At 45.2% G+C, this 23,633-nt stretch overlaps 1 protein-coding gene across 1 annotated transcript in view; it reads right to left on the bottom strand.

Annotated features, from left to right (window-relative positions):
* The window catches only part of BANK1 (B cell scaffold protein with ankyrin repeats 1), a 233,271-nt gene that overhangs the window by 89,431 nt on the left and 120,207 nt on the right, over nt 1–23,633 (bottom strand). The window contains exons 7-8 of the mRNA XM_082236941.1: nt 23,437–23,560; nt 15,538–15,734 (exon numbers count right to left, since the gene is read on the bottom strand). Of these exons, the coding sequence (XP_082093067.1) occupies nt 15,538–15,734; nt 23,437–23,560 (321 nt within the window). The remainder of the gene's footprint in view (nt 1–15,537; nt 15,735–23,436; nt 23,561–23,633) is intronic.

The raw sequence follows: 23,633 nt of genomic DNA, 5'->3' as shown, positions 1-23,633 counted from the left end.
AGCATGAAATTGGACATTGTGGCTATAATTAAAATGGCTAGTCCCAATGTGGGGAGGAGGCTACACCATATTGATGTGCCATAATGCCTAGGAGTTATTGTTAATTAAACTGATGGGTGACTTGCAGACCCAACCATCAGAGATGAGGGTCTCAGGACCATCATAAATAAGCTTCCAGAGAATAGCCCTGCTTCTGTCCATCTCGCAGGTGATATGACTCAAGACAAATGTCCATTCTTTTTCAGTGACCATAGTAAGTGAAGAGAAAGAGATATTTGCTCAACAACAATACGCCTCCCACAACTATTAAGGGCCACCATAATATGTTTTCTAGAATACACCTTTTCCCCCCGAAGAACGATTCCAGTGTAGATGGGTTGTTACTAGCATTATAGCACCATGAGTCTGCCAAGCCGCTTCTTCTAGGCAGATACGATGAAAGAGTCAATATCATGACATGAGCAAATAGATGAGCATATAATGAAGGATGATCCATCTTCCTAATATGGATAGACTCAGATATAATACCTCACTTTGGAGTTATACCGCTTGTATTTGTTTTTGGTGCTATGCTGTTGCAACAAAATCTCAGCTCAACTAAGAAATGGATATCTCTATTTCTGCTGCTGCTTCTAGTGCAGCCAAGAAGGGCAACAGGAGGAGATGAAGCAGGGAGGAACAGACACTTCCAACCAGCTTGATTGCTCTGATTGGAAGGGCACATGCCTGTTGCGTCCTCCTGATGCCCTGCCAGCCCCATACTGCTTTAAGAAGCTGGGATGTGGGATCAGACTCACAAAGCAGCACGAAGCTGGCAGGGGAGGTGTGAGGAGCAAAATGCACCCTCAAATAAACTGTGCAATGGCCTCCCTTGCAATGCCCATGCTTTGCCTCTGCTCCTGATGGCTGTATGTTGCCCACAAGTCACCTCTATAAAGCAGCATGCTCAACATGCAAGCCTGATAGGCCTTCATCTTGGTATGGGTCATTAGCATCACATTCTCCCCTACCCTTTAGGAGAGGTGAGCCATTGCTGTAGCATCCTTGCCAATAGGCTTGTCTACTTCAGTGTTGATGGAGACGTTGATGTTAGAATTCCTGTTCCGTGATTGCAGTCATGGGATTGTTGTCTTTCACATGATGGTGTATGTTTTGACTCCACAAAGTGGGAAGTGACGGAGACAGGATGTTTGTGTTACTGTGTTCCGTGAAGTGGAACTATTGTCCTTTGTTCTTTCTCTTTGCTGTCTGATGCTAGAGAGAGAGAGGGAGCTATGTTGCAGTGCTCTGTGTGTGTTTATATGTAAATAAACGTAGATTAGCCAAAATGCTGAGTTGCTGAGGTCTGTTATGCAAGCTGCGAAGACTCTGTGGATCCCTAAGTGTGCTGATGTCTGTTGGCATCTGTCACTGTGATGTTTGGGCAGAAGAAAGCTTCTGAAGCTCCCGAACGATCGACCAGGAGGGAGGGAACATGCCAGTCCAGCATGTGTCTCTGCCAGGGTCCTACTCGAGAGTAGGACAAGCTCCTGACAGTTGTTGGCTATGGTGGAATCCAGGTAGACAAAATTGTCTACTACCTCAAGTGTGTGGTCACCAGTGCTGATGTGTGGAGGATAACAATCACTCAAACCAAAGCATAAGAATAACCCTCCTGAATCAAGCCATTGGCCCATCTAGTTCAGCGTGCTGTTTTCACATTGACTAGCCACAGGCCCAAGAGAAGCTCACTTGCGTGGCAATACTCTCCCCCCCATTGTTAAATGAAGACACGGGACACAATATTTTAGGTTAATGGGCATAAAAAGGCCACAACTTTATTGATTACAGAATTGAAAGGTATTGGCTTTAGGCATTGGCTCCTATCGACTACCCGGCATGGTGACCGGGAGGGTTGTCCACAAACCGTGGGGGGTCCTGTTGAAGTACGCCAGCTAGGATCCCACGGGTGTCACTGCTCGGGGGCGTGCCGGCGGCCCTTACCTCCGTAGGTTTCGGACAAGGCAACGCCCCCCGGAGTCCTCTACCGGACTACCCCTTTATTTGGGGGAAGGTGATGGCGCTTCCTTCCCCCCCTCTCATTTGCGTATCAATTCCCCCTGCCAATGCCTAACCGCCAACACCGGAGAAGTTGTGACGTTTGCTACGAGGTAGGCGAAAAAACCAAAAGGCACGAAGTGCGCCAACTTGGAAAAATTCCTACCAGGCCCCTTGCGGCGACCAACCGAAGTCCATATCAAGGCCAAGACTAGCTAAACCTACAGGTGGGTGGGATGGGAAAAAACCTCTCTGGGGTCCAGGTGGAAAGAGGGCGATCCCCGGGCGTGCCTGGCCTTAAATAGGCCAGGTCCCGCCTCCCCGGCCAGCCAATAGGCTGGCCGGTTCAGTGACACGCCTGGGGATTCCCTGTTCTCGCGCGGGGGAAACGCCAGCCCCTGCGCGGGAGTGGGGTGGAGCAAGCCCGCAACCCCATCTCCTTGGAGCCAGAAATGGCTATGTGAGACCTGAGTGCAACAGGACTCTCCTCTCCTATGTTTCTAGCAAATGGTATTTGGAAGCATGCAGCCTCCACTGTGGAGACAGAGCATAGGCACTATAGCCACCATTGTGCCAATGCCTGTAATTAATAAGAATACATAGCCCCATGCCTGCAACTGAATAAGAAAAGAAACTATGTAGCTATATGCTCTGTGTCTAGCAAATATTTGGATTTGTTGTGCATGGAATTGCCAACTTCATAAGCTACCTGGCTGTTAAAATCAGAGTTAGTTTTAAGACTTCCAGTTCTTCCGTGTCAGGAAGTTGCTCGCCCCGCCCTTAGTTTTGGCTCTGAATATACTCCTTCCTCTCCAATAAGCAATTTTCACAGGCAGCTTTGGAAAGCACAGATGGATGCCCAGTGCCCACAAACTAATCAGGGCACATCTGGGAAAGCCCCAAACTACATTCATAGTAATTAGCAGAGAGGCCACCACAACCCCAGTGAATCAATGTACTGATGAGGGCTTGCGGGACTGACAATAAGCAGAGGTGCAGGAAGGTTAATAAGAAACAGTATGGGTGAACAGGTCACGGTTTGGATAAAAGTGGGGGAGCAAATAAGAAGCCTTTTGTCAATAAATGCAATGGAATTTTTGGCAAATATACTTCCCAGACTGTCAAGTGACTCACAGCACAGAGGGACATAGGAATCTATGATCGCATCCATTGGTACCACCAAGGCCAGAATGCTTTGGGGGAGGGGGGAGAAACTAATTTGATCACATGTTCATGCCAAACTACCAAATGCACACTTCCGGAACCAATATGCAAACCAAAATACAGCTCTCCTTTGAAATCTGTGCTTCTCTGAATTTTGCAAAGAGTGCATATGAAAATGTGTACATGACTGAAAAGCGCAGGCAAAAAAATGTGTTATGTAACAATAACGTACATAAATGGATTCTATTAGGGTGAAATGGCCTACAAGAATGCACACACTAAGCAAAATTGAACACAAATGTGACTAGTAAGGGAAATGCATGCAAAACTGAGTATCAATTTTCATGCAGCCTTCTTTTTTTCGCTAAGAAAAAGCAAATGTATGCAAAAATGGAGCAAAACAAACTGAAGTTGATAGATCCATGCTTCCCTAGATTGCTGCCATTCATGAACCCTGTTGCCCAGAAAACTCAGAGAATGAGATGGAGTATCCTACATGGCTCGAACCCTGCACATTCCACACTGTAACATTTCATTGCATGTCCCACTTGCTCCCCTCTCCTCTGAACCCGGTAGCTTATGTGCTCAGTTATATAACAGGATCGGGATCCCAAGTGTCCATGCAAGTTATCAGCCAAGCTTGGAAGGAAGAATGATGTGAAAGATGGACAAGATATGGAAACCAGTTTCTGAGCAGCTTCAGCAAGGGCAAAACTCATGTTCCCTGTAACCCACCTACCCTACATATGGTCTCCTGCATATTCATTGTCTCACAGCTCAGATTTTCCCTTCGAAGAGATTCATCTGAACCTGACTTTATGGAAACTCAATAACTGTTATTTAAGAGGACTATCCACCTTTGGTCCTCCACCCTGCACTCAGCTCTCACCTTTGGCACCTAGAAGCTGTCAGCATGTGACAGTGGCCAAACCCTGGGAAACAGCTTTGACTGGCTGGCTAAACCAGGTGAAAGTAGCCAATGGGTCTTCCCCTGCATGCAAAGACAGGCTCTGGTGGATTGAGCAGACAAGACCAATAGGAGGTCCAATGGTCAGGAAGGCGATTTCTGCGCATGCTGTAGAGGGAAATGAGTGGCAGAAGGGGCTCATCAACCTGGGAAAGCAGCCTATCTAGGAGAAGGAAAACTCTGATCGTAAAATTCTGCTTCAGGAGAATGAGAAAGGCTTCAGGAGTAAACCCTGAGAAAAAAAAACCTGCACTCGCAGGGAGAAAAAAGGCTAAGGAAGAGTTTGGATTTGATATCCCGCTTTATCACTACCCGAAGGAGACTCAGAGCGGCTAACAATCTCCTTTCCCTTCCTCCCCCACAACAAACACTCTGGAAGGTGAGTGAGGCTAAGAGACTTCAAAGAAGTGTGACTAGCCCAAGGTCACCCAGCAGCTGAATGTGGAGGAGCAGAGACACGAACCAGGTTCACCAGATTACGAGTCTACCTGTGATGGCCTGGGATTCCGAGTCTGAGAGTGAACCGGAGGAATCCCAGCCGGCACAGGAGTCCCCGCCTCCAGGGCCGGCTGAACTGGGGCAAGGCCTAGATGCTGAGGAGCCTGCACCTGTGCCAGATCCTCAGGGGCAGGCACCAGGTGAGACCATTCTGGCCCCAGAGGTGCTGGAGGACTCAGTGGCTACAGGTGAGCCTCCCCCGGGGCCCAGTAACCCTTCGGCCTCTCCTGAACTGCAGAGGCTTAGGGCAGAGAGGCGAAGGGAACTGGTCTCTCCCAGGAGGAGTGCTCGCCTTAAGGCCAGGAGAGGCGGGGCTCCTGGGGGCCGGGAACGCCCCCGGCCTTAGAAGAAGATAAAGGTCAGGCAGCCCGGTCCCAGGTTGCGGGAGCAACGTCGTTGTGGAGTACCTGCTTTACCCAGACTTAGATCTGCACTACCGGTGTGCCTGTTCCTCGCCCGGCTTCCTGCTCCTGACTCTCCGGTGTTCCTGTTCCTCGCCCGGCTGCCCGCTGCTGACCCATCAGTGTTCCTGTTCCCCGCCTGGCTTCCTGCTGCTGCCCTACCAGCGTTCCTGTTCCCCTGCCTGGCTCCCTGTTTCGGACCTCGCGTCTCATCTAGTGATCGTCTACCCTGCTAGTGACTCTGGACTGAACTTCGGCTACGGTATCAGTACCTCCCCCCCCCCGGGACCAGCACACTACCGCTCTTAACCACTACACCACACTGGCTCTACACAAATCCCAGGACCTCCATGAAGGTAAAAGGTAAAGGACCCCTGGACAGTTAAGTTCAGTCAAAGGTGACTATGGGGTGCAGTGCTCATCTCGTTTTCAGGCCGAGGGAGCCAAAGTTTGTCCACAGACAGCTTTCCGGGTCATGACTAAACTGCTTCTGGTGCAACGGGACATTGTAATGAGTGCCAAAGTGCATGGAAATGCTGTTTACCTTCCCGCCACAGCGGTACCTATTTGTCTACTTGCACTGGTGTGCTTTCAAACTGCTAGGTTGGCAGAAGCTGGGACAGAACAACAGGAGCTCACCACTGTTGCACAGGTTCGAACCGCCAACTTTCTGATCATCAAGCCCAAGTGGCTTGGTGGTTTAGACCACAGCGCCACCTGTGTCCCCTTTACCATTTTACCTTCATGCACACTGCCCAGGACAGGTCACTTTAGTGCTGCAAACACAGCAAAAACAATGCGGGAAGAAGCAGTTATGAGTTACTGGTCTCTGCAGCCACAGCAGGCTCTGTGATTCTCCAGTAGATTGACTTCAACCCCAGAGGTGCACTTCATTGTCTTTTGAGACAGAAGGATGTCAACAACAATTTGTTGTTGTTGCCAGCAGGTTCCAATGTGAGTTACAGCAATTTAAAATTCAAAATTAAAAGCAGTTAAAACAGATTAGAGGCTCAGGAATAGGGTGGGCCCTGAAAACACATGTATCGGGTGTCAATAGATGCCTCTTCAGCATTTGCCAAAAGCTGTATTGTGAAGAAGCCAGACACACCTCTGTATGGTGTTTTGAACATCTTTTTATTGCACACTGCTTTGAGACTTTCAGGGAGAGCAGTCTAAACATGTTGTCAATGCATAAAGGGCATGGTATTGGCAGATAGCAAATTGTGTAGGGGAGCCATTGATACACCATGCTTGTGGGAGTTGCTCCATGTCAGGAAATTGCTGTTGTGTGAAATGGCCTTTGGATTTCAACCTCCTAAGGGTATAGCCCTGCCTTTGGCCAGAGCTGTGTAAACTGTTATGCTTCCTTATGCAATAACAACAGTTAATAAAAAGTCGTTGCTGGCCAGTAAGTGTACCTGTCTCATCAGTGCTGTCTCGCCTGATTAATTAAACAAAGGTACATGTAGAAAAAAACATTCCAATGCCCAGTATGGGGCTCAAGCAGGTCCAAAAGGCTCATTGGACACGTCATTTTCTCAAACTAAACTAGGCAGCTGGGTAAGAAGTAGAAGAACAGAGCATGTTATGGATTTTTCTCCACGTCATGCAAGCCCTACACTGGTCCATTCTCTAATGAGTGTGGCAATCATTGCACTTAAATGGCTCTTTTGCTAACCACCAGGACACAATTTCAAGGTCTATTATGAAGGACTGTCAATGGGCTGATTTGCATTAAGCTACCAGTAACAGGTTTCAAAAGTGCATTTTAGCTGGAATCTTGATGCCTGCACATAGCAAATTGTCTTCCCTTGCTGAACATTAACCATACCGGAATCAGTGTGAGCTAAAAAGAAAAAGAGATATCTCCAGGAAAACTTGGGAAAGAAATGTAGCTGCCCATAGAGGGCTTTGCTTACCCATAACTGTGCATGCTTATTCAGAGATAAGCCCCACTGTATTCAGTGGGACTTATTGCCTCCTAAGTGTCTTTAGTGGGACTTATTGCCCTAAGTGTTTTTAGGATGGCAGCCTCAATAAGAGATTCTCAAGTTTACCATTGCAAGCTTCCCTCAAAAGGGCAGGGAGAGCAATACGAATGTTTGTCTTTGCCTTGGAATGGTTGGAGGATACATGATGCTGGAGGGAAAGGTTCAGATGACCCCTTTGTGCATGGAAATATTGTGGAAGAATGGTCCTGGGGTGGTGCGAGCTAGTCCCATCCCCGCAGCCCATGTGTCTAGAAGATCATTTTGGATGGTGCCCTATGAACATACCAAGGTACACACATCCCTACACAACGGGGGAACTCTGGTCCAATCAATGTATGCGTGTGTGTGTGTGTGTGTGTGTGTGTGAACTTTCTTCAAGCCATGCCACTTAAGATAGTAGCTTGGGACACAAATACAAGAACCTACTCTCATATCAAGCTGTCCATCTTTCATTGGGTATAAGCAACCTTGCATGCCTTGCACAGCAGAGGGCACAGTTGAGACTAACAGATAGGGGAAAATACACTTTGTGGTTTCCCACCAAACTCTCAAGCTCCACCTTCTCTCATTCTCTTGCATGAAGCAGCCATGAGAAACTAGCTTCCACATACACATACATCTCAATGATGTAAGTGTCTGTACATGGACACCACATTGCAATGACTCAACAACCTTTAGAGAAAATCAAGGACAAGACGTGTAACATTGTGGAACAACTGGTGGAACAACTGTCTTATGAATGACATTAAACAAATGAATAACATAGCATATTTATGAACACTTGCAAGTATGTCAGAACTGGCCAAAAAGAAAAAAGAAAACTCAAGATGAACTGCAATGGTAATTAAAGGTAAAGGGACCCCTGACCATTAGGTCCAGTCGTGGCTGACTCTGAGAATACGGCGCTCATCTCGCTTTACTGGCCGAGGGAGCCAGTGTACAGCTTCCGGGTCATGTGGCCAGCATGACTAAGCCGCTTCTGGTGAACCAGAGCAGCGCATGGAAACACCGTTTACCTTCCCGGCAGAGTGGTACCTATTTATCTACTTGCACTTTGACGTGCTTTCAAACTGCTAGGTTGGCAGGAGCAGGGACCGAGCAACGGGAGCTCACCCCATCACAGGGATTCAAACCATCGACCTTCTGATCAGCAAGTCCTGGGCTCTGTTGTTTAACCCACAGTGCCACCTGTGTCCCATGCAATGGTAATTACAAGCTTACAATGTGCAGTCATTTGAAACAGAGGCACATGAGGCCACCACCTCACACTTAAACTAAGCTGGTTTGGGTCTGGTCAATGCCTCCGTGTTACAAATTATAGTGGATAACAGCAAATTCAAGTGGATAACTGCAAAAGCAGTTTTGATTAATTTTTGTGTTCTTTGGGGGCAGTTGCTAGGGTAACTCAGAGATCAACTCCCCAGTCCGCTTGCAATTGACTGTAGCCATTTAAGATACCCATTTGGGTATCACTCCTTTAGCACTGAACAAAAAATGATTCACCTTTATGTTATCTCAGTGCAAATTAATTTTGTATTTGAATACTGGATAAGAGATATGACTCGAAATTCAGACTTTGCATATTTAAGGTGTAGCTACAGGAGGCAATTAAATATCCGGTGGGCTTCTTTTTTAAAAAAAAAGGAAGGAAGGAAGAAAAATGTGTTTTGGGGGTTTTGATTCAGAAAGTCTAATCTTATCATCCCACCACTTTTCTGATTGAAACTGCCAATCCAAAGCTGCCAGATGAGGTAGACTATATAGGGCTGGATCCAGAGATGTATGCATAAAATTACAATTGTGTAATTGTGCTTTCTTGCACCCCTCTGCAGACCTCTATGCTCCCTCAATCCACTCAAGGGTCTAGGGACCGTCTAGAATAGTATGGCTTGGGCTATTACTTTTGGTGCAGAGGGTGTCTCCCTGCACTGTGGTCCAAATTCAAGTCTGTTACTATTTCATGAATGTTTAAGCAGAGATGCTAAAGAGCAAAAGAGCATCATAAAATCTTCACCTATCAGCCCATAAACACTTCAGAAACTGTGTAGTCAAAAAGCTGCTGGTACAGGAATGATGGAAGAGGCTTTCTCCCCTTATCTGGGGGAATTGCACAAAGGTTGCAGAGGTCTAGTTGAAGGTGATTCAAATGATTAGGCACAAGGGGAGAAAGTCAGTTGTTACCAATGTTATTCTTCAGGTTTATGCTAAAGATCATGTCAAAATACCTTCCTATCGATTCACTGGCAATATGTTGTTGACTGTACAGATCTCAGCAGATATAAAATAAAGCTCTGCTACAAATCCCATCACTTAAGGAATGGCTAATGAATTGTGGAGTAGTGCCAAATTGGCTAAATTAAAACAATTTGTTCATACTAGACAAAACAAACATCTATCCCAAGGGAATTTGCATATCAAATTTGTTTCTGTTTTTTGTTTTGTTTTGCTTTGCTTTTTGTTTTAACTAGCCTAGTTATTTTTAAAAAAGAAAACTCTAAGTCAGTATTCACACACTAATAGCATGACGGAGTGTGGTGGTCTACAGGAACCAAGGTAACCCGTTTACACATGTGTCCCTCTCAAAAGGAAATGCAGTACCAACAATAGGACAAAGATTTCCATACGCTACTTTCTGCGTAAATTTGGAAATAAGTGCTGGCATCCATCTGTCATGAGAGACAATGGTGTGTGCCTTCAGGGGTGAAGTCAAACTGTGGGAGAATCACAGCATAATTATTGTAATTTAAATAGCAATACAATATATCTCACCTTGATGTGGAAGACTGTGATCAGGTGACCTATGTCTGCTCTTCAGAGCAAGCGTGGAAGAGCTTGATGGACAAGGCTTCTCTTACTCTCCCTCCTAATTATGGTTCTTTATCTTTAAACTGGACTTGGGTCAGATAATAATAATAATAATAATAATAATAATAATAATAATAATAATTTATTATTTATACCCCTCCCATCTGGCTGGGCTTCCCCAGCCACTCTGGGCGGCTTCCAAAAAAATACTAATACACTGCAATACACCAAACATTAAAAGCTTCCCTAAACAGGGCTGCCTTCAGATGTCTTCTAAAAGTCTGGTAGTTGTTGTTCTCTTTGACATCTGGTGGGAGGGTGTTCCACAGGGAGGGCGCCACTACCGAGAAGGCCCTCTGCCTGGTTCCCTGTAACTTGGCCTCTCGCAGTGAGGGAACCGCCAGAAGGCCCTCGGAGCTGGACCTCAGTGTCTGGGTAAAATGATGGGGGTGGAGATGCTCCTTCAGATACACTGGATCAAAGCCGTTTAGGGCTTTAAATGGCAGCACCAACACTACGTATGTTCTCTGACATCCATTAAAAAGAGAACTGTCCCCTACAATGTAGGACACATGACCACACCTAGATTGAGCTATAGTTGGAGGCAGTTGAGTTTCCAAATTCCAGTTGCTGGAAACTGCAGGGAAGAGAGAGTGCTCTTGTGCTGAGAATCTGCTTCTGACCATCCCATAACCATCTGGCTGGCCATGGAGAACTTAATACTGGACCAGACGGGCCATTGGCCTGATACAGCAGGCTCATCTTATGTCCTTCTGAGCAAATTGCAGGAGACCTTGGAAGAACTGCAGCTACCCTAACCACCACTTTTTAAAAATTAAAAAAATGGGCTACTAAGGGAAGAGAGGAAGGTGTCCTGTACTGACATTGGTCTATCTCAGTTGTTGCTAGACTCCCGTAATCCCTGACCATTATACTAGCAGGGCCTGATGGGAGTTGTAGTCCAATGACAATTGAAGGGCATCACATTAGCTACCTCTAGTTTATCTAGCACATGGGTAGGCAAACTAAGGCCTGGAGGCCGGATCCGGCCCAGTCGCCTTCTCAGTCCAGCCTGTGGACGGTCCAGGAATCAGCGTGTTTTTACATGAGTAGAATGTGTGCTTTTATTTAAAATGCATCTCTGGGTTATTTGTGGGGCATAGGAATTCATTCACCCCCCCAAAAAAAATAATCTGCCCCCCCCAAGATCTGAGGGACAGTGGACCGGCCCCCTGCTGAACAAGTTTACTGACCCCTGATCTAGCACAATCATTCTTGACACTAACTGTCAGTGGCTGGCTAGGATTTCAGACAGGCGCCTCCCCTAGCCCTATCTAAAGTTGCTTGGGATTGAAGTTGGGACCTTGTGCATGCAAACCAGATGTACTTCCACTGAGCTGTGGTTCTTAATGCGTTATGGAGACTTAGAAATGGTTGGAGGTAAATTTGCCTAAGACAAGGAGAAAGGCTTACTTTTCATCTCTTCTACATCTACTCTTATAACAACCATACTGCTCTCATACCAGCCCCAAGAGGAAGGGATGCCATGTGTTTGGACAGTGGCAGGGTTGGGCTTCAGTGGTGGAAGAGGATGGTTCAAATTGTTGTGTGGAGGATGGGCACTGCCAAGAATCCCTGCACCGTTCAGCCTTTGAGGCAGTTTTCCTGGGCTCTCAAAGTTTGCTTCTGAGCCTAGCTTAGGAGAAGTTCACCATATCATTAGACCTGTACATCTTGAGTAGTTCCATGGCAGAAAAATCGAGCATTGCTATTGATGTTAAAATAAGCCCCAGGTTCAAAACCACTTGCATTATGTATGAGGACCAGCTTTAAAACTCTAATGGGGAAATTCCTGGAAGGATAAGATGAATCGTTAAGTTTGGCTCCAGGCCACAAGGAAAGAGTGACTGCTTTTCCATATTCCTCTGCATTATATTAGTACAGTGAAACGAAAGCATTCTGCAGTCATAAACAAATGAAGATAGCATAGATCAGCTATTTTCCTTTCAGCTGGTGAGTTCCAACCTCACAATTTCCAGAGGACCTGTAGTTCTAGCCTAACATTTGGTTGCAGTTTGGCAATAAGATTTCTAAGGGGGGGGGGAAGGTGTTAGCCAACTCCTTTTGAGCCTCTTGCCCAAGTCAAATCCAAAGTATTATGGACCTATGGATCTCCTGATGCTCTTGGACTCACTCCAGTTCTCATTAGCCCCAGTCAGGATGGTCCATGGTCAGGGATGATGGGAGCTGGAATCCAACATCATGTGATGGGTCACAGGTTCCTCACATCTGTATTAAGGTAAAGGTAAAAAGTAAATGGCCCCTGGACGGTTAAGTCCAGTCAAAGGTGATTATTGGGTGCAGTGCTCATCTCACTTTAGGCCAAGGGAGCCGGTGTTTGTCCACAGACAGCTTTCCAGGTCATGTGGCCAGCATGACTAAACTGCTTCTGCAAAACTAGCCATGTTTTTTTTTAAAAGCAGTGAGCAAAAGGGGAGCCATTTTGCCCACCTACGTTCCTATCCACCACCACCATTCCAAGCAACAGAGTCTCATCTGAGGACTTCTAGCTCAAATCTAGCTCCAGAGCACAAAATGAAGAGAAGGTGCAGCCTTAGTAGGTATGCATAAGAACATAAGGCAGACCCTCCTGGATTAGACCAAAGGCCCGTAAAATCCAGTTGTGTTTCCACAGTGACCAATCAGATGCTTATGCGTAGACCACATGAGAACAATGACCCACTGCCACTGTTGTTGCATTGTTCAAATATGTAAACTAAGTGGGGGGAAAACTTCCCAGCTATACTGAAAATCATTCTGGCAAGAGCACAAAATCCTGCCTTTTAGTCAAAAACTTCTGGCAACTGGCCTAGAGGTCTGAAACCCAGCTAGACTCAGTTTCCTGCCTGCCTGGTTGGTTGGCAAACTGAAATGAACACCGCAGGAAGGTACTATAGGACAAACAGCTATAATTGCCTCAGACCTAAGAACTAATCTAAATACTGCGAGGGAAGGCATTTTTTTAAAAAAATAAAAAAACAGGAACACTTGTGTTGAACTGAAAGTTTTTTGGAGAGAATTTTCAGTTTGAGTTGGGTGGGGGTGAAAAGGGCTACCATAGCTGAGGGCAATTTTCCATGGGGAATTTGTCAGAGGATTAATGGGATTCAGGAAGGGGGCATTTTCATTAGAGACATAATGAAAATTTCATTCACAGACATTGCCGCCGCCACATCCTTGATGAAATGTAGTTGTTTAAAAGGAGTGGGTTAGGATCCCACCAATGGTAAGCCCATTCCTGCAACCCCTTTATAGAATTAATCACCTTGAAATATTGTCTAACCCTGCTCCATTGTCTAACACGCCCCCCTCCATTTTTAACCTGCAAATGGGATAGTGAAAGGAGGGGTGGGAGAAGTCATTTCCATTCAGCACTATATATTAGAAAAACAAAACAAAAGAGCAACACTAGGGGTGCCAGTCACTGTGACTGGAATGAAAATAAATTTTCAATACCACAAATAGGACAACCTATGCTCATTTTTTAAAAAAACAAAAAAAACAAATAACCCTGATCATTTAAATCAGTGTGGGGAACCACACCCACAACCCAGTCACACACTGCACTGTCATAGTGTTGCTTAGCAACCAGGCAGCGTGGCGAAATCTCTTTCAGTGAGGTAAAATGTGCTCTGATTGGCTGTGTATTTCTGTTAGAGTTTTTCCTCTGCAAGTTTGGCTGAATGCCTCCTTTCTCTGTACAAGGCCCGATCTAAGAAAGACAAAAACCTCTCTGTCCCTTTCTCCACCAATTATACACTGGTTTTGTTCAGTTTGCTCAGTAAAGTGCTATCAGGACTTTTCTTTCTGGACTCCATGTGCCTTGTCTAAGTGACTTAGCTAGCATGAGCTACGATCTACAAAATCCCCCCTTTTTTACACTGTCATTTTCAACCTCAGCTTTGGGAAGCAAAGCCTTTCTGTATTTCCCAGGGTTGCATCAAAGAGACAGGAAGCTTACCTGTTATACACTGAACAATCTGCATGATGTGGTTTTTAACACGTACACATAACACGTGGTGGCTTCCATCCCTTGCACCCCCACATTATTATTTCTTTGCTTTAACTGTGGATTTATATTCTTTGTACTTGGATCCCTTCCACACCATTTCAGTAGAGAAACAGGCCCTGCCTTACGCTGCCTGAGGCCAGCCTAGATGAACTCCCATAATAAGCTCACATGCTGGGCAAGCTGTTCTTTCTCCTTTCCTCCTTCTGTGATTAAGAAATGAATATGGACATTCTGGCTGCATAATGCAAGAAGCTGAGAAGGAGATAAATGTCTTTGGCAACACCAGTCCACTTAGGGGGCGCAAGTGCATTTATGTCTCATTGACTCCAATGTGAAAGGTCTGAGCACAGGTTCTATATTCTTTCCCATTGAAATAAGTGGGAATTTAAGTCTGCAATCCCACATGCACATATCTGGAAGGAAGCCCTATTGATCTCAGTGAGACTTGTTCCTCAGTAGACATGCATAGAATAAAAACCTCGAATTAGCATCCTATATCCTTTTAAATGTGTTTTGGGGGAGTCATTGGTTTGTTTTGCTTTTGTTCTTGTTTTCATAATGGACTTCGTGTTTCTATCTTGCGCTTTTATGCTGTGGATTGCCCTGAGATCTTCAGATAACGGGTGATATACGGATTTAATAAATAATAAAATAAAATAAAATAAATATAATAAAATAAAATGGGATTTGAACCCTGGTTTCCCAGGTCGTAGTCCGACAGTCTAACCACTGCACCACACTGACTCTCACTGCAATCATTGCAAGTGGATCCAAGTCACTACTGCACACATCTCACAAATAAAATAAATAAAATAAAAAGTGCTTCACTTTGGATGGATCATGCCTACATTTTTTAAAGGAAAACAATATCCTATTATGTCATGAAAAATGACACAGTTGTACAAAGCCTGTTTCTTTATTTTCATGAATACTGTATATCTGCTACCCCACAGGCTGGCATTGCAAATTTGGACCATTTAATCTGGAAAAGTGAATATTTATTTACTGCATGTATAGTCCACCTTTCTTCCTCCAATAAGGTCAAGGTGGTGTACGTGGTTCTCCACCACCTCATTTGATCCCTACAACATCCCTGTGTGGTAGGTAAGGCTGAGGGGCAGTGATTGGCCCAAGAGCACCCAGTGAGCTTCATGACTGAGTGAGGATTCGAACCCTGGTTTCCCAGGTCCTAGTCCGGCGGTCTAACCACTGTGCCACACTGACTCTCACTGCAATCACTGCAAGTGGATCCAAGTCACTACCGCAGACATCTCACAAAGCACAGAGACCTGGGACAATACATATTCTTATGGAACTGGGCTGTTCTTCTATGCTACGTGCACCATTAGCAGAACCTCAGTGTGTGGAAGTAAAAGCCAACATATATCTGATTATATCACTGTCTCCTTCTTGTTCAGACATCCAAATGCCAATTCCACAGCAATGAATATGCTCCCCTTTCTTTAGGAAAAATCAATATTCCTGGAATCCCTAAATAGGACAGTTGCCCCCACCTCTTTTGAACCAAATTGGCTGCACTGTGAGTTTGTAAGAAGTTGGTTACACATTTTATATGAGTATTATGGATAAGTAGGTACTTACTGACAATTCGGTGATGATTTTCTGAATCTCCTTATAGCCATACTTTTCTGCAATAGATGCTGGGGTTTCTCTGTACTTATTGGCTATCCCGCAAGCTTGAATTGCATCAGGACATTGGAGAAGAAAAGCAGTAAGCTTCTTTAATCCAAATTTAGCTGCACAGTGGAGAAGAGTAGGAAGCTCTTCCAAGTGTGAGTCTGCATTGGGTGAAAAAGTATGCATAAACAACACCACTTCCCAACCTTTTTTTTTTTAAAGTCTATGGATCATATTGCAAACTTGAGAGCATGGGGAAGGTCGTTCACAAATGAAGGAGTCATGTGGTATGGTAGACAATGGACTTGGGAGACCTGCATTCAAATGCCTGATAAGACATGATGCTATGTGGGTGACGTTGGCCCTGCCTCACACAGCTGTTGTAAGGGTAACTTGGGGGAAATCGCTTTGGAGGGCGAAGAGGGGTGCAAATGTGATAAATGAAGAATTAAAAAAGCTATGGTTCAGGGGTCGGCAAACTAAGGTCTGTGGGCCGGATCAGGCCCAATTGCCTTCAGGATCCAGCCTGCGGATGGTCCGTGGATCAGCGTGGGGATTCTGTTCGTTTGGGCTGCGCCATTTTGCCCCCTGCGCCATTCCACCCCCCCCCACAGACCACGGCAGTGGTGCCTCCCTCCCTCCTCCTGGCTTCTCCCTGCCCTGCCTAGAGGAGAAAGGGGGCTGGGCTGGCTGAGTACTATTTTACAGTGGTACCTTGGGTTACAGACACTTCAGGTTACAGATGCTTCAGGTTACAGACTCTGCTAACCCAGAAATAGTATCTTGGGTTAAGAACTTTTCTTCAGGATGAGAACAGAAATTGTGCTCTGGCAGTGGGGCAGCAGTGAGAGGCCCCATTAGCTAAAGTGGTACTTCAGGTTAAGAACAGTTTCAGGTTAAGAACGGACCTCCAGAATGAATTAAGTTCTTAACCCGAGGTACCACTGTACAATAAACACACAAGACATAACCGGCTGTACGTTTGAAAAAATAATATATACTATTCATTGTATTGAATTGTAGATTTCAACAGAAGTAGTTCATAAAGTTCAACAGAAAAAGTAGAAGACCCAGTGGATCAGTTCATTCTCTAATCAGTTTATGCATAAGGTCCATATATGTGAAAGTGTCTATTCCACCTGTCTGTTCATAGAGTCCAACAATCCACATGAAAGGTTGCTGCAGTTCCACAGAATCCTTTCACACAGTCTAAGGCAAGGATTTCCAGAATATTAGCCTTGTTTCGTCATCCTAGGCTTCATCAGTAGTACAAACTCATATATGATATCACAGGATAGTGGATCTTATAGCATAGTATAGCAACGTACAGCCGGTAACGTCTTGTGTGTTTATTGTATATGTTTCACGTAACCAGAGGTTTGTTGTTGTTGAGCGCCATTTTAAGCAGCCCCTCTCTGGAGCCAGCCCTTTCACACCGCTCATTGTCCCTCCGCCACTGCCACTGCCTGGTGCTCCTGTGTGCCAGATAGCGGAGCGGATGAGCTCGCTCTGTCTACCCACGAGAAGCAGCGGTGGTGGTGGTGGCAGCCCTAGGGAAGGTAGGGTGGGGAGGAGGACTACTTGCCCCCCTCACCTCTTCTTCCAACTCCCCCACCCCCAGTGCCACTTCTCTGGCCCACCACAAGGTCAGAGGGACAGTGGACCAGCCTGAAGCTAAAAAAATTTGCCGATCCCTGCGTGTGGTTCAATCAGAACTTTCAAAATTGCCCTCTATTTCCTGATTAACTATCCTCTGTCGCTACCATCTCCAAGTGTTCATCCTTGAAATGCAAGTCAAAAGCACATAGACTCTACAGTGGTACTTAAGGTTACAGACACTTCTAGTTACAGACGCTTCAGGTTACAGACTCCGCTAGCCTAGAAATAGTACCTCAGTTAAGAACTTTGCTTCAGGATGCAAGTGGTGCTTCAGGTTAAGAACAGTTTCAGGTTAAGAACGGACCTCCAGAACAAATTTTTAAAGTTCTTAACCCGAGGTACCACTGTATATTGTAAAAGGATAGGGATGGTGGTGCATGCTCAGGTAGAGGATATCTTAAAAGCTAATATGGCTGATAAACAACGTGGATTCCTTCATTTTTAAAACGGAGGAAAGCAGTTCCACAATGTAAGCAGGCTATGGATATTTGTTCTCCATGAGTTTTAAGTGCACCTTTCCCTTTGTTGCCTAGTTAAACACAACATTTCTAGAGGGGATACACTGTAATAATTGGGCATATAATAGCTTTGTTCCATGGCACAGAATTACAACTGCAGCTAAAATGTGTGAAGAATATCAGTTTGCTAAGCATACAGGTTATTTAGCTGTAATAGTCGCTGCGCATTTGGGGATGAGGTTGTTAAGCACGGCTGCAAAATAGCAGGTCAAGAGCTCAAAGTGTCCCTTTTATTTTCTGCCTGGGATGCTTGTGAAGAAGGTAAACTGAAATCAATTGATTGTTACATAGCACTTAATTGTTAGCACCTGGAGCAGTGTCAATGGGGAGGGGGGAAGACAGAGTTCTTGCTCAGCATCATTAGGAAGACACATTTTTAAAGACAAGGGATAATTGCACAAAACAATCCACAATAGCATGGGTAGATTTCAGGGTGAAGACAGTGAGGAATGATAACCTGTGCTTTGTTCATAAAACATCTCAGTTACCTTCCCTATCCTAATCGAATGCCCGACATGACACGCAATGAAATAAAAGAGCCACACCCAAATGTTCAATTTAGGAACATAGGTAAAAGGTAAAGGGACCCCTGACCATTAGGTCCAGTCATGATCAACTCTGGGGTTGTGGCGCTCATCTTGCTTTATTGGCCGAGGGAGCCGGTGTTTGTCCGCAGACAGCTTCCGGGTCATGTGGCCAGCATGACTAAGCCGCTTCTGGTGAACCAGAGCAGCGCACAGAAACGCTGTTTACCTTCCCGCTGGAGCGGTACCTATTTATCTACCTGCATTTGGACATGCTTTCGAACTGCTAGGATAGGCAGGAGCAAGGACCGAGCAACAAGAGCTCACCCCATTGCGGGGATTAGAACCGCCGACCTTCTGATCGGCAAGTCCTAGGCTTTGTGGTTTAACCCACAGCACCACCCGCTGCCTTAAACTGAGTCAGGCCTTTGGTCCATCAAGTTCAGTATGGTCTACACTGACTGGCAGCAGCTCTCCAGGGTTTCAAGCATGAGTCTCTTTCAGACCTACCTCAAGACATCATGAATTAAAACTGAGACCTCAAGCTTGCACCCCTAGGGATAGAAGTGATCTGTCAATCTTGGTTCTCCCACTTTCTCATTTTTCAGTTTTCTACATTTCTGTAGCAATGAGCTATTTTATTTTATTTTATTTTTAAAAAAACTCCTCATAAAATTTCAACAGCATGCTAGTGTGAATTTTTCCTATGAAACATATTTTCGTATGCAACTTTGACTAATGTACAGATTTCCCCCCGCAAGCAGTTTTCCCTAATGTGATGCATTTTTGTTTGCTGTTTTCACTGAACCATTCATTTAAATGCACATTCCCCGCTCCCCATAAGTGTGCATATTGTAAACGTCATTTCGCTGGAGAACTGCGTTGTAAAATTTCGAAATGTGCGAATTTCAAAGGATGCCTGTGTTTCAGTTGTTTCCACTTGGGATAGGGACTTGTCTTCCCATTCTTTGTTAAGTGTCGTAGTCACATAGGTACTATATAAACAACAACAACAAGAACCTCCAGTTAAATGGATCTCAGAGAGCTGATGCTGAAAGACACTGCCAATGAAAAATAGGCTAGATCAGGCTTCCTCAACCTCAGCCCTCCAGATATTTTGAGACTACAGTTCACATCATCCCTGACCACTGGTCCTGCTAGCTAGGGATCATGGGAGTTGTAGGCCAAAAACATCTGGAGGTACGAGGTTGAGGAAGCCTGGGCTAGATGGACCAATGATCTGGCTCAATAGAAGACAGTGTCATATGTAAGCCTTTTATCAGAATATTGCAGTCCTCTTTTGCACTTGTATCCTACTATTTCAAACTTAATTTGAAGGAGCATAAATACATTTTTAGAGTGCAGTAGATTAAGCAACCTTCACTATAGAAGGCATTTGACCTCCATATGTTGTTGAACTCCAGCTCCCACAAATCCCAACTAACATGGCCAATGGTCAGGGATAATGGGAACTGTAGTCCCACAAAATCTGGAGGACCACAGGTTTAGATGATATTAGGATGAACCAAGTTGGAGATTTACAGCACATTCCCATGCATGTCTACTCAGCCCAACTGAGTTCATCCAGGCTTACTTCCAGATAGGTGCATATGGGATTGCAACTGATATTCTTTTATTATCCGCATTTCTCTAAAAAAAACAATAAAAAACACCTGCCCCTTAACTCCCCCGCTCTAACTGTTTCAAACAAAAAAACAGCATTTCATGTAGGAAACGCTAGGAAGCAATATAGTTTGAGCTATTATCTCTAACACGTTTCCTATGTAGAAGAATCTTGCATAATTATATGCAATTAGACCTAACTTTGACGTTTGCCTTCTAGTAAGAAACACCCACAACCCACATATCTCCCCTGTGACGTATGTCCTATGGCACAGAAAGTTTGCTGTGCATGCATCATTGCAGCAGTTGATCAGCAGCATCAACTCAGGAGTCAGGCAGTCTTTGCTAAGCACAAGGGAAGGTGACACAGGGCCGGGCCAGACCACCAAACAGCATTGTCAAATGCTGTATTATTCATTATCTGCTCAGAGGAAGAGGGTCTATGAAGGCAGCAATGAATGCAAAACCTCCTGCTGTGCTCCATATTCTCTGGATCCGATAGCAGGGATGAGGAACATGTGGCTCTCAAGATATTGTAGGACTGCAAATCCCACCAGCACCAGCCAGCGTGGCCTATGGTCAGGGATGCTGAGAGATGTGGTTCAACAACCTCTGGAGGGTCACAGCTTCACCACCTCCCTCTGTGCTGATGGTCCTTGAGCCAGGAATTCACATGCTCCTTATGTATTATTTAAGTTGTATTTATTACTCAGTAATCCAAAGAATTCAATCTGTTTTATTTACATGCAAATAATCCAGGCACGCCTCCCTCCAGTGAAACAAATGAGGAAGCTACTCCAAGCAGAACCTTTTAATGAGGGTGAAAGAGGAGAGCGCAAAATATGGTCTGAAGCTCAACATCAAAAAAACGAAGATCATGGCCACTGGGCCCATCACCTCCTGGCAAATAGATGGGGAAGAAATGGAGGCAGTGAGAGATTTTACTTTCTTGGGCTCCATGATCAGTGCAGATGGTGACAGCAGTCACGAAATTAAAAGACGCCTGCTCCTTGGGAGAAAGGCGATGGCAAACCTAGACAACATCTTAAAAAGCAGAGACATCACCTTGCCAACAAAGGTCCGTATAGTAAAAGCCATGGTTTTCCCAGTAGTGATGTATGGAAGTGAGAGCTGGACCATAAAGAAGGCTGATAGCCGAAGAATTGATGCTTTTGAATTATGGTGCTGGAGGAGACTCTTGAGAGTCCCATGGACTGCAAGAAGATCAAACCTCTCCATTCTGAAGGAAATCAGCCCTGAGTGCTCACTGGAAGGACAGATTGTGAAGCTGAGGCTCCAATACTTTGGCCACCTCATGAGAAGAGAAGACTCCCTGGAAAAGACCCTGATGTTGGGAAAGATGGAGGGCACAAGGAGAAGGGGACGACAGAGAATGAGATGGTTGGATGGTGTTCTTGAAGCTACTAGCATGGGTTTGATCAGGCTGCGGGAGGCGGTGGAGGACAGGGGTGCCTGGCGTGCTCTGGTCCATGGGGTCACGAAGAGTCGGACACGACTAAACGACTAAACAACAACAACAACTACTCCAAGCAGAGGAAATGAGCTTTCTTTTTGCTTGATCAGTGCACTGATATATTCCTATAATCAAGGGAACTAGGCAGGACCTGGGGCTCCAGATAAAGTTCAGTCCTTTTCTATCCATTGTTTTAACTTAGATGCAAGTTGGGTGTTCCCTATGGCATCCTAACAGAAGGCTTCACTAGGTCACTGCAACAACAGTCTTCCTCAGGCATTCAAAATGAACATGTGAAGAGGGCAGGGGGCATTGTGCATGCAACCCCACCCCAGGCTCCCCATCCCCACATTATAAGGTCCCTGATTGTTAGTGGATCTCCTGGACAGGGCTATTGTTGTATCCAAATGCGCGAAGTTTTTCCCCCTAGACTTATCTCTCGGCTTTCTCCCTTACAAACCCAGTGAGTGGCAAACCCACATTTATTTCAGAGATGTCCTTTATTTTCTTCATCAATTCAAGAGCCAACACATGTGTTTTACTTATTAAGCAAAATGCACATTTTCTTGTTGTTATCTCTTACTGAATGGACAGTGCTTATTTCCCCTCCTTGTTCAGAACCCATTGTAATTACCAATAATTGCTACTGTTGACCTTGTAAACCTACATCTTGAGTATCAGCAGAGAGGATCTGAATGCATGTGCAGCAATTATCTCCATAAAAACACAGTTCACCACAGCATGAGGCACTTGCATGGCGCTGCAATCCTTTCGAATCCAGATGCTCTGTGTTAAGGAGCCAGCAAGGAACATCTGGAGGCAGGGTTTCAGAGAATCCAGCTACCTTTACTCTACCCCATTCTTCTACACCTCCCTTTTAAAGAAAAGGGTTACTGGGAGTGGAGAAGTCTTACTCCTTGAGTCTGTTTTTAATTGCAACACAGCTAAAATGCATTTGCTGTCCTGCGTCCTCCTCAAAAAAATTATCTGCTGCTGATTCTGAGGTTGAATTTGGAACACTGAACATTCAAAGTTGGTGCTTGATGTACATTGCATTTATTTAGTCACAGTAGAAATTGTTATGACAGGTGGGATGTATTTAGAGGAAGAACATATGAGCGAAGAAAGCTGCCTTCTTCTGAGTCAGTGCATTGGCCCACCCAGTTCAGTCGACAGTAACTAGCAGTGACTCTTCAGGTTTTCAGACAGGGACGTTCTCAATCCAGCTACGATCCCTATCTCTTCTAAAACAAAGTGGCTCCAGACACTATCCATCGTGAAATTGAACCACACAATGCTTCTTACCTTTGGGATAGTTTAAAACTTGGAGCACAATGGGCGCTCAAGAAGTTGGTTGGGTGTTTGCTAGGAGCACAGAATGCAAGGGTGAGGGACCAGTGGCCCTCCAGATCCTGCTGGATTCTAATTCCCATCATCCCTGACTACTGGCTGGGGCTGATGGGACTTGTAGCTTAACCGCATCTGGAGGACCATAGTTTCCTCATCCCTGACACCAGCGTCGGGCTTAAATGAGACACAATTGTCACTCTCATTGTGACATCCAGTCACCCGCCACTTTCCAAAGACACAGGCATGCTCAGAACATGCCTCCCCCCGATAGAATTTCTTAGCTCATTATACGTATTGATTTAGTAGTGATTATGAATCCCCTGCCCATGAGAAACCACCATGCATTCAACTTTTAGCTCAACCTGCAACAAAATGCCACACTGAAGAGCTCTCTTGTTCAGCCATCCAACCAGCCCTGTCCTTTTCCAGAATTCACCAATTCATTCTCCCCGTTTCCTTCTCTGTTTCCCCTCAAGAGAGCACTCCATGACCTTTGGCAACTGAGCATGTTCAGTCTTCGTTGTTTTCTTTTTTATCTCTCTCTCTCCCCCCACCCCCCTCCTGTAGTCTTGCTAAGACTTTCTCCTTCTGCATGGATGCTTTGGGCTACATACAGATCAGAAAGTAAGTTCATTATTACTGTATCTGAATGGCCACCCTAAGAAAGGTCTTCTTTGGCAACCGAAGAGTGTAAGGAACTATATACAATACGTACCAGTCTGTCGATGATGATCCATGACTTCATTTGGAAAGGCGCTGAAATTGTGAGAAATGACTGGACTTTTCAATAAGAATGTGAGAAGATTATCCACTTTCTCAGCAGAGGAAAACTTGGAAGCCTGTGTGGGGAGGAGGAGAGAAGAAAGCAGAGTAACACAAGGGAAGGTGCACATTCATTTCATCATCCAAAAG

Source organism: Podarcis vaucheri (genome assembly GCF_965113315.1).
Source record: "Podarcis vaucheri genome assembly, chromosome: 9".
Lineage (NCBI taxonomy): Eukaryota > Metazoa > Chordata > Lepidosauria > Squamata > Lacertidae > Podarcis > Podarcis vaucheri.
Note: the sequence above shows the minus strand (reverse complement) of the source record. Positions and strands in the feature narration are given on the sequence as shown.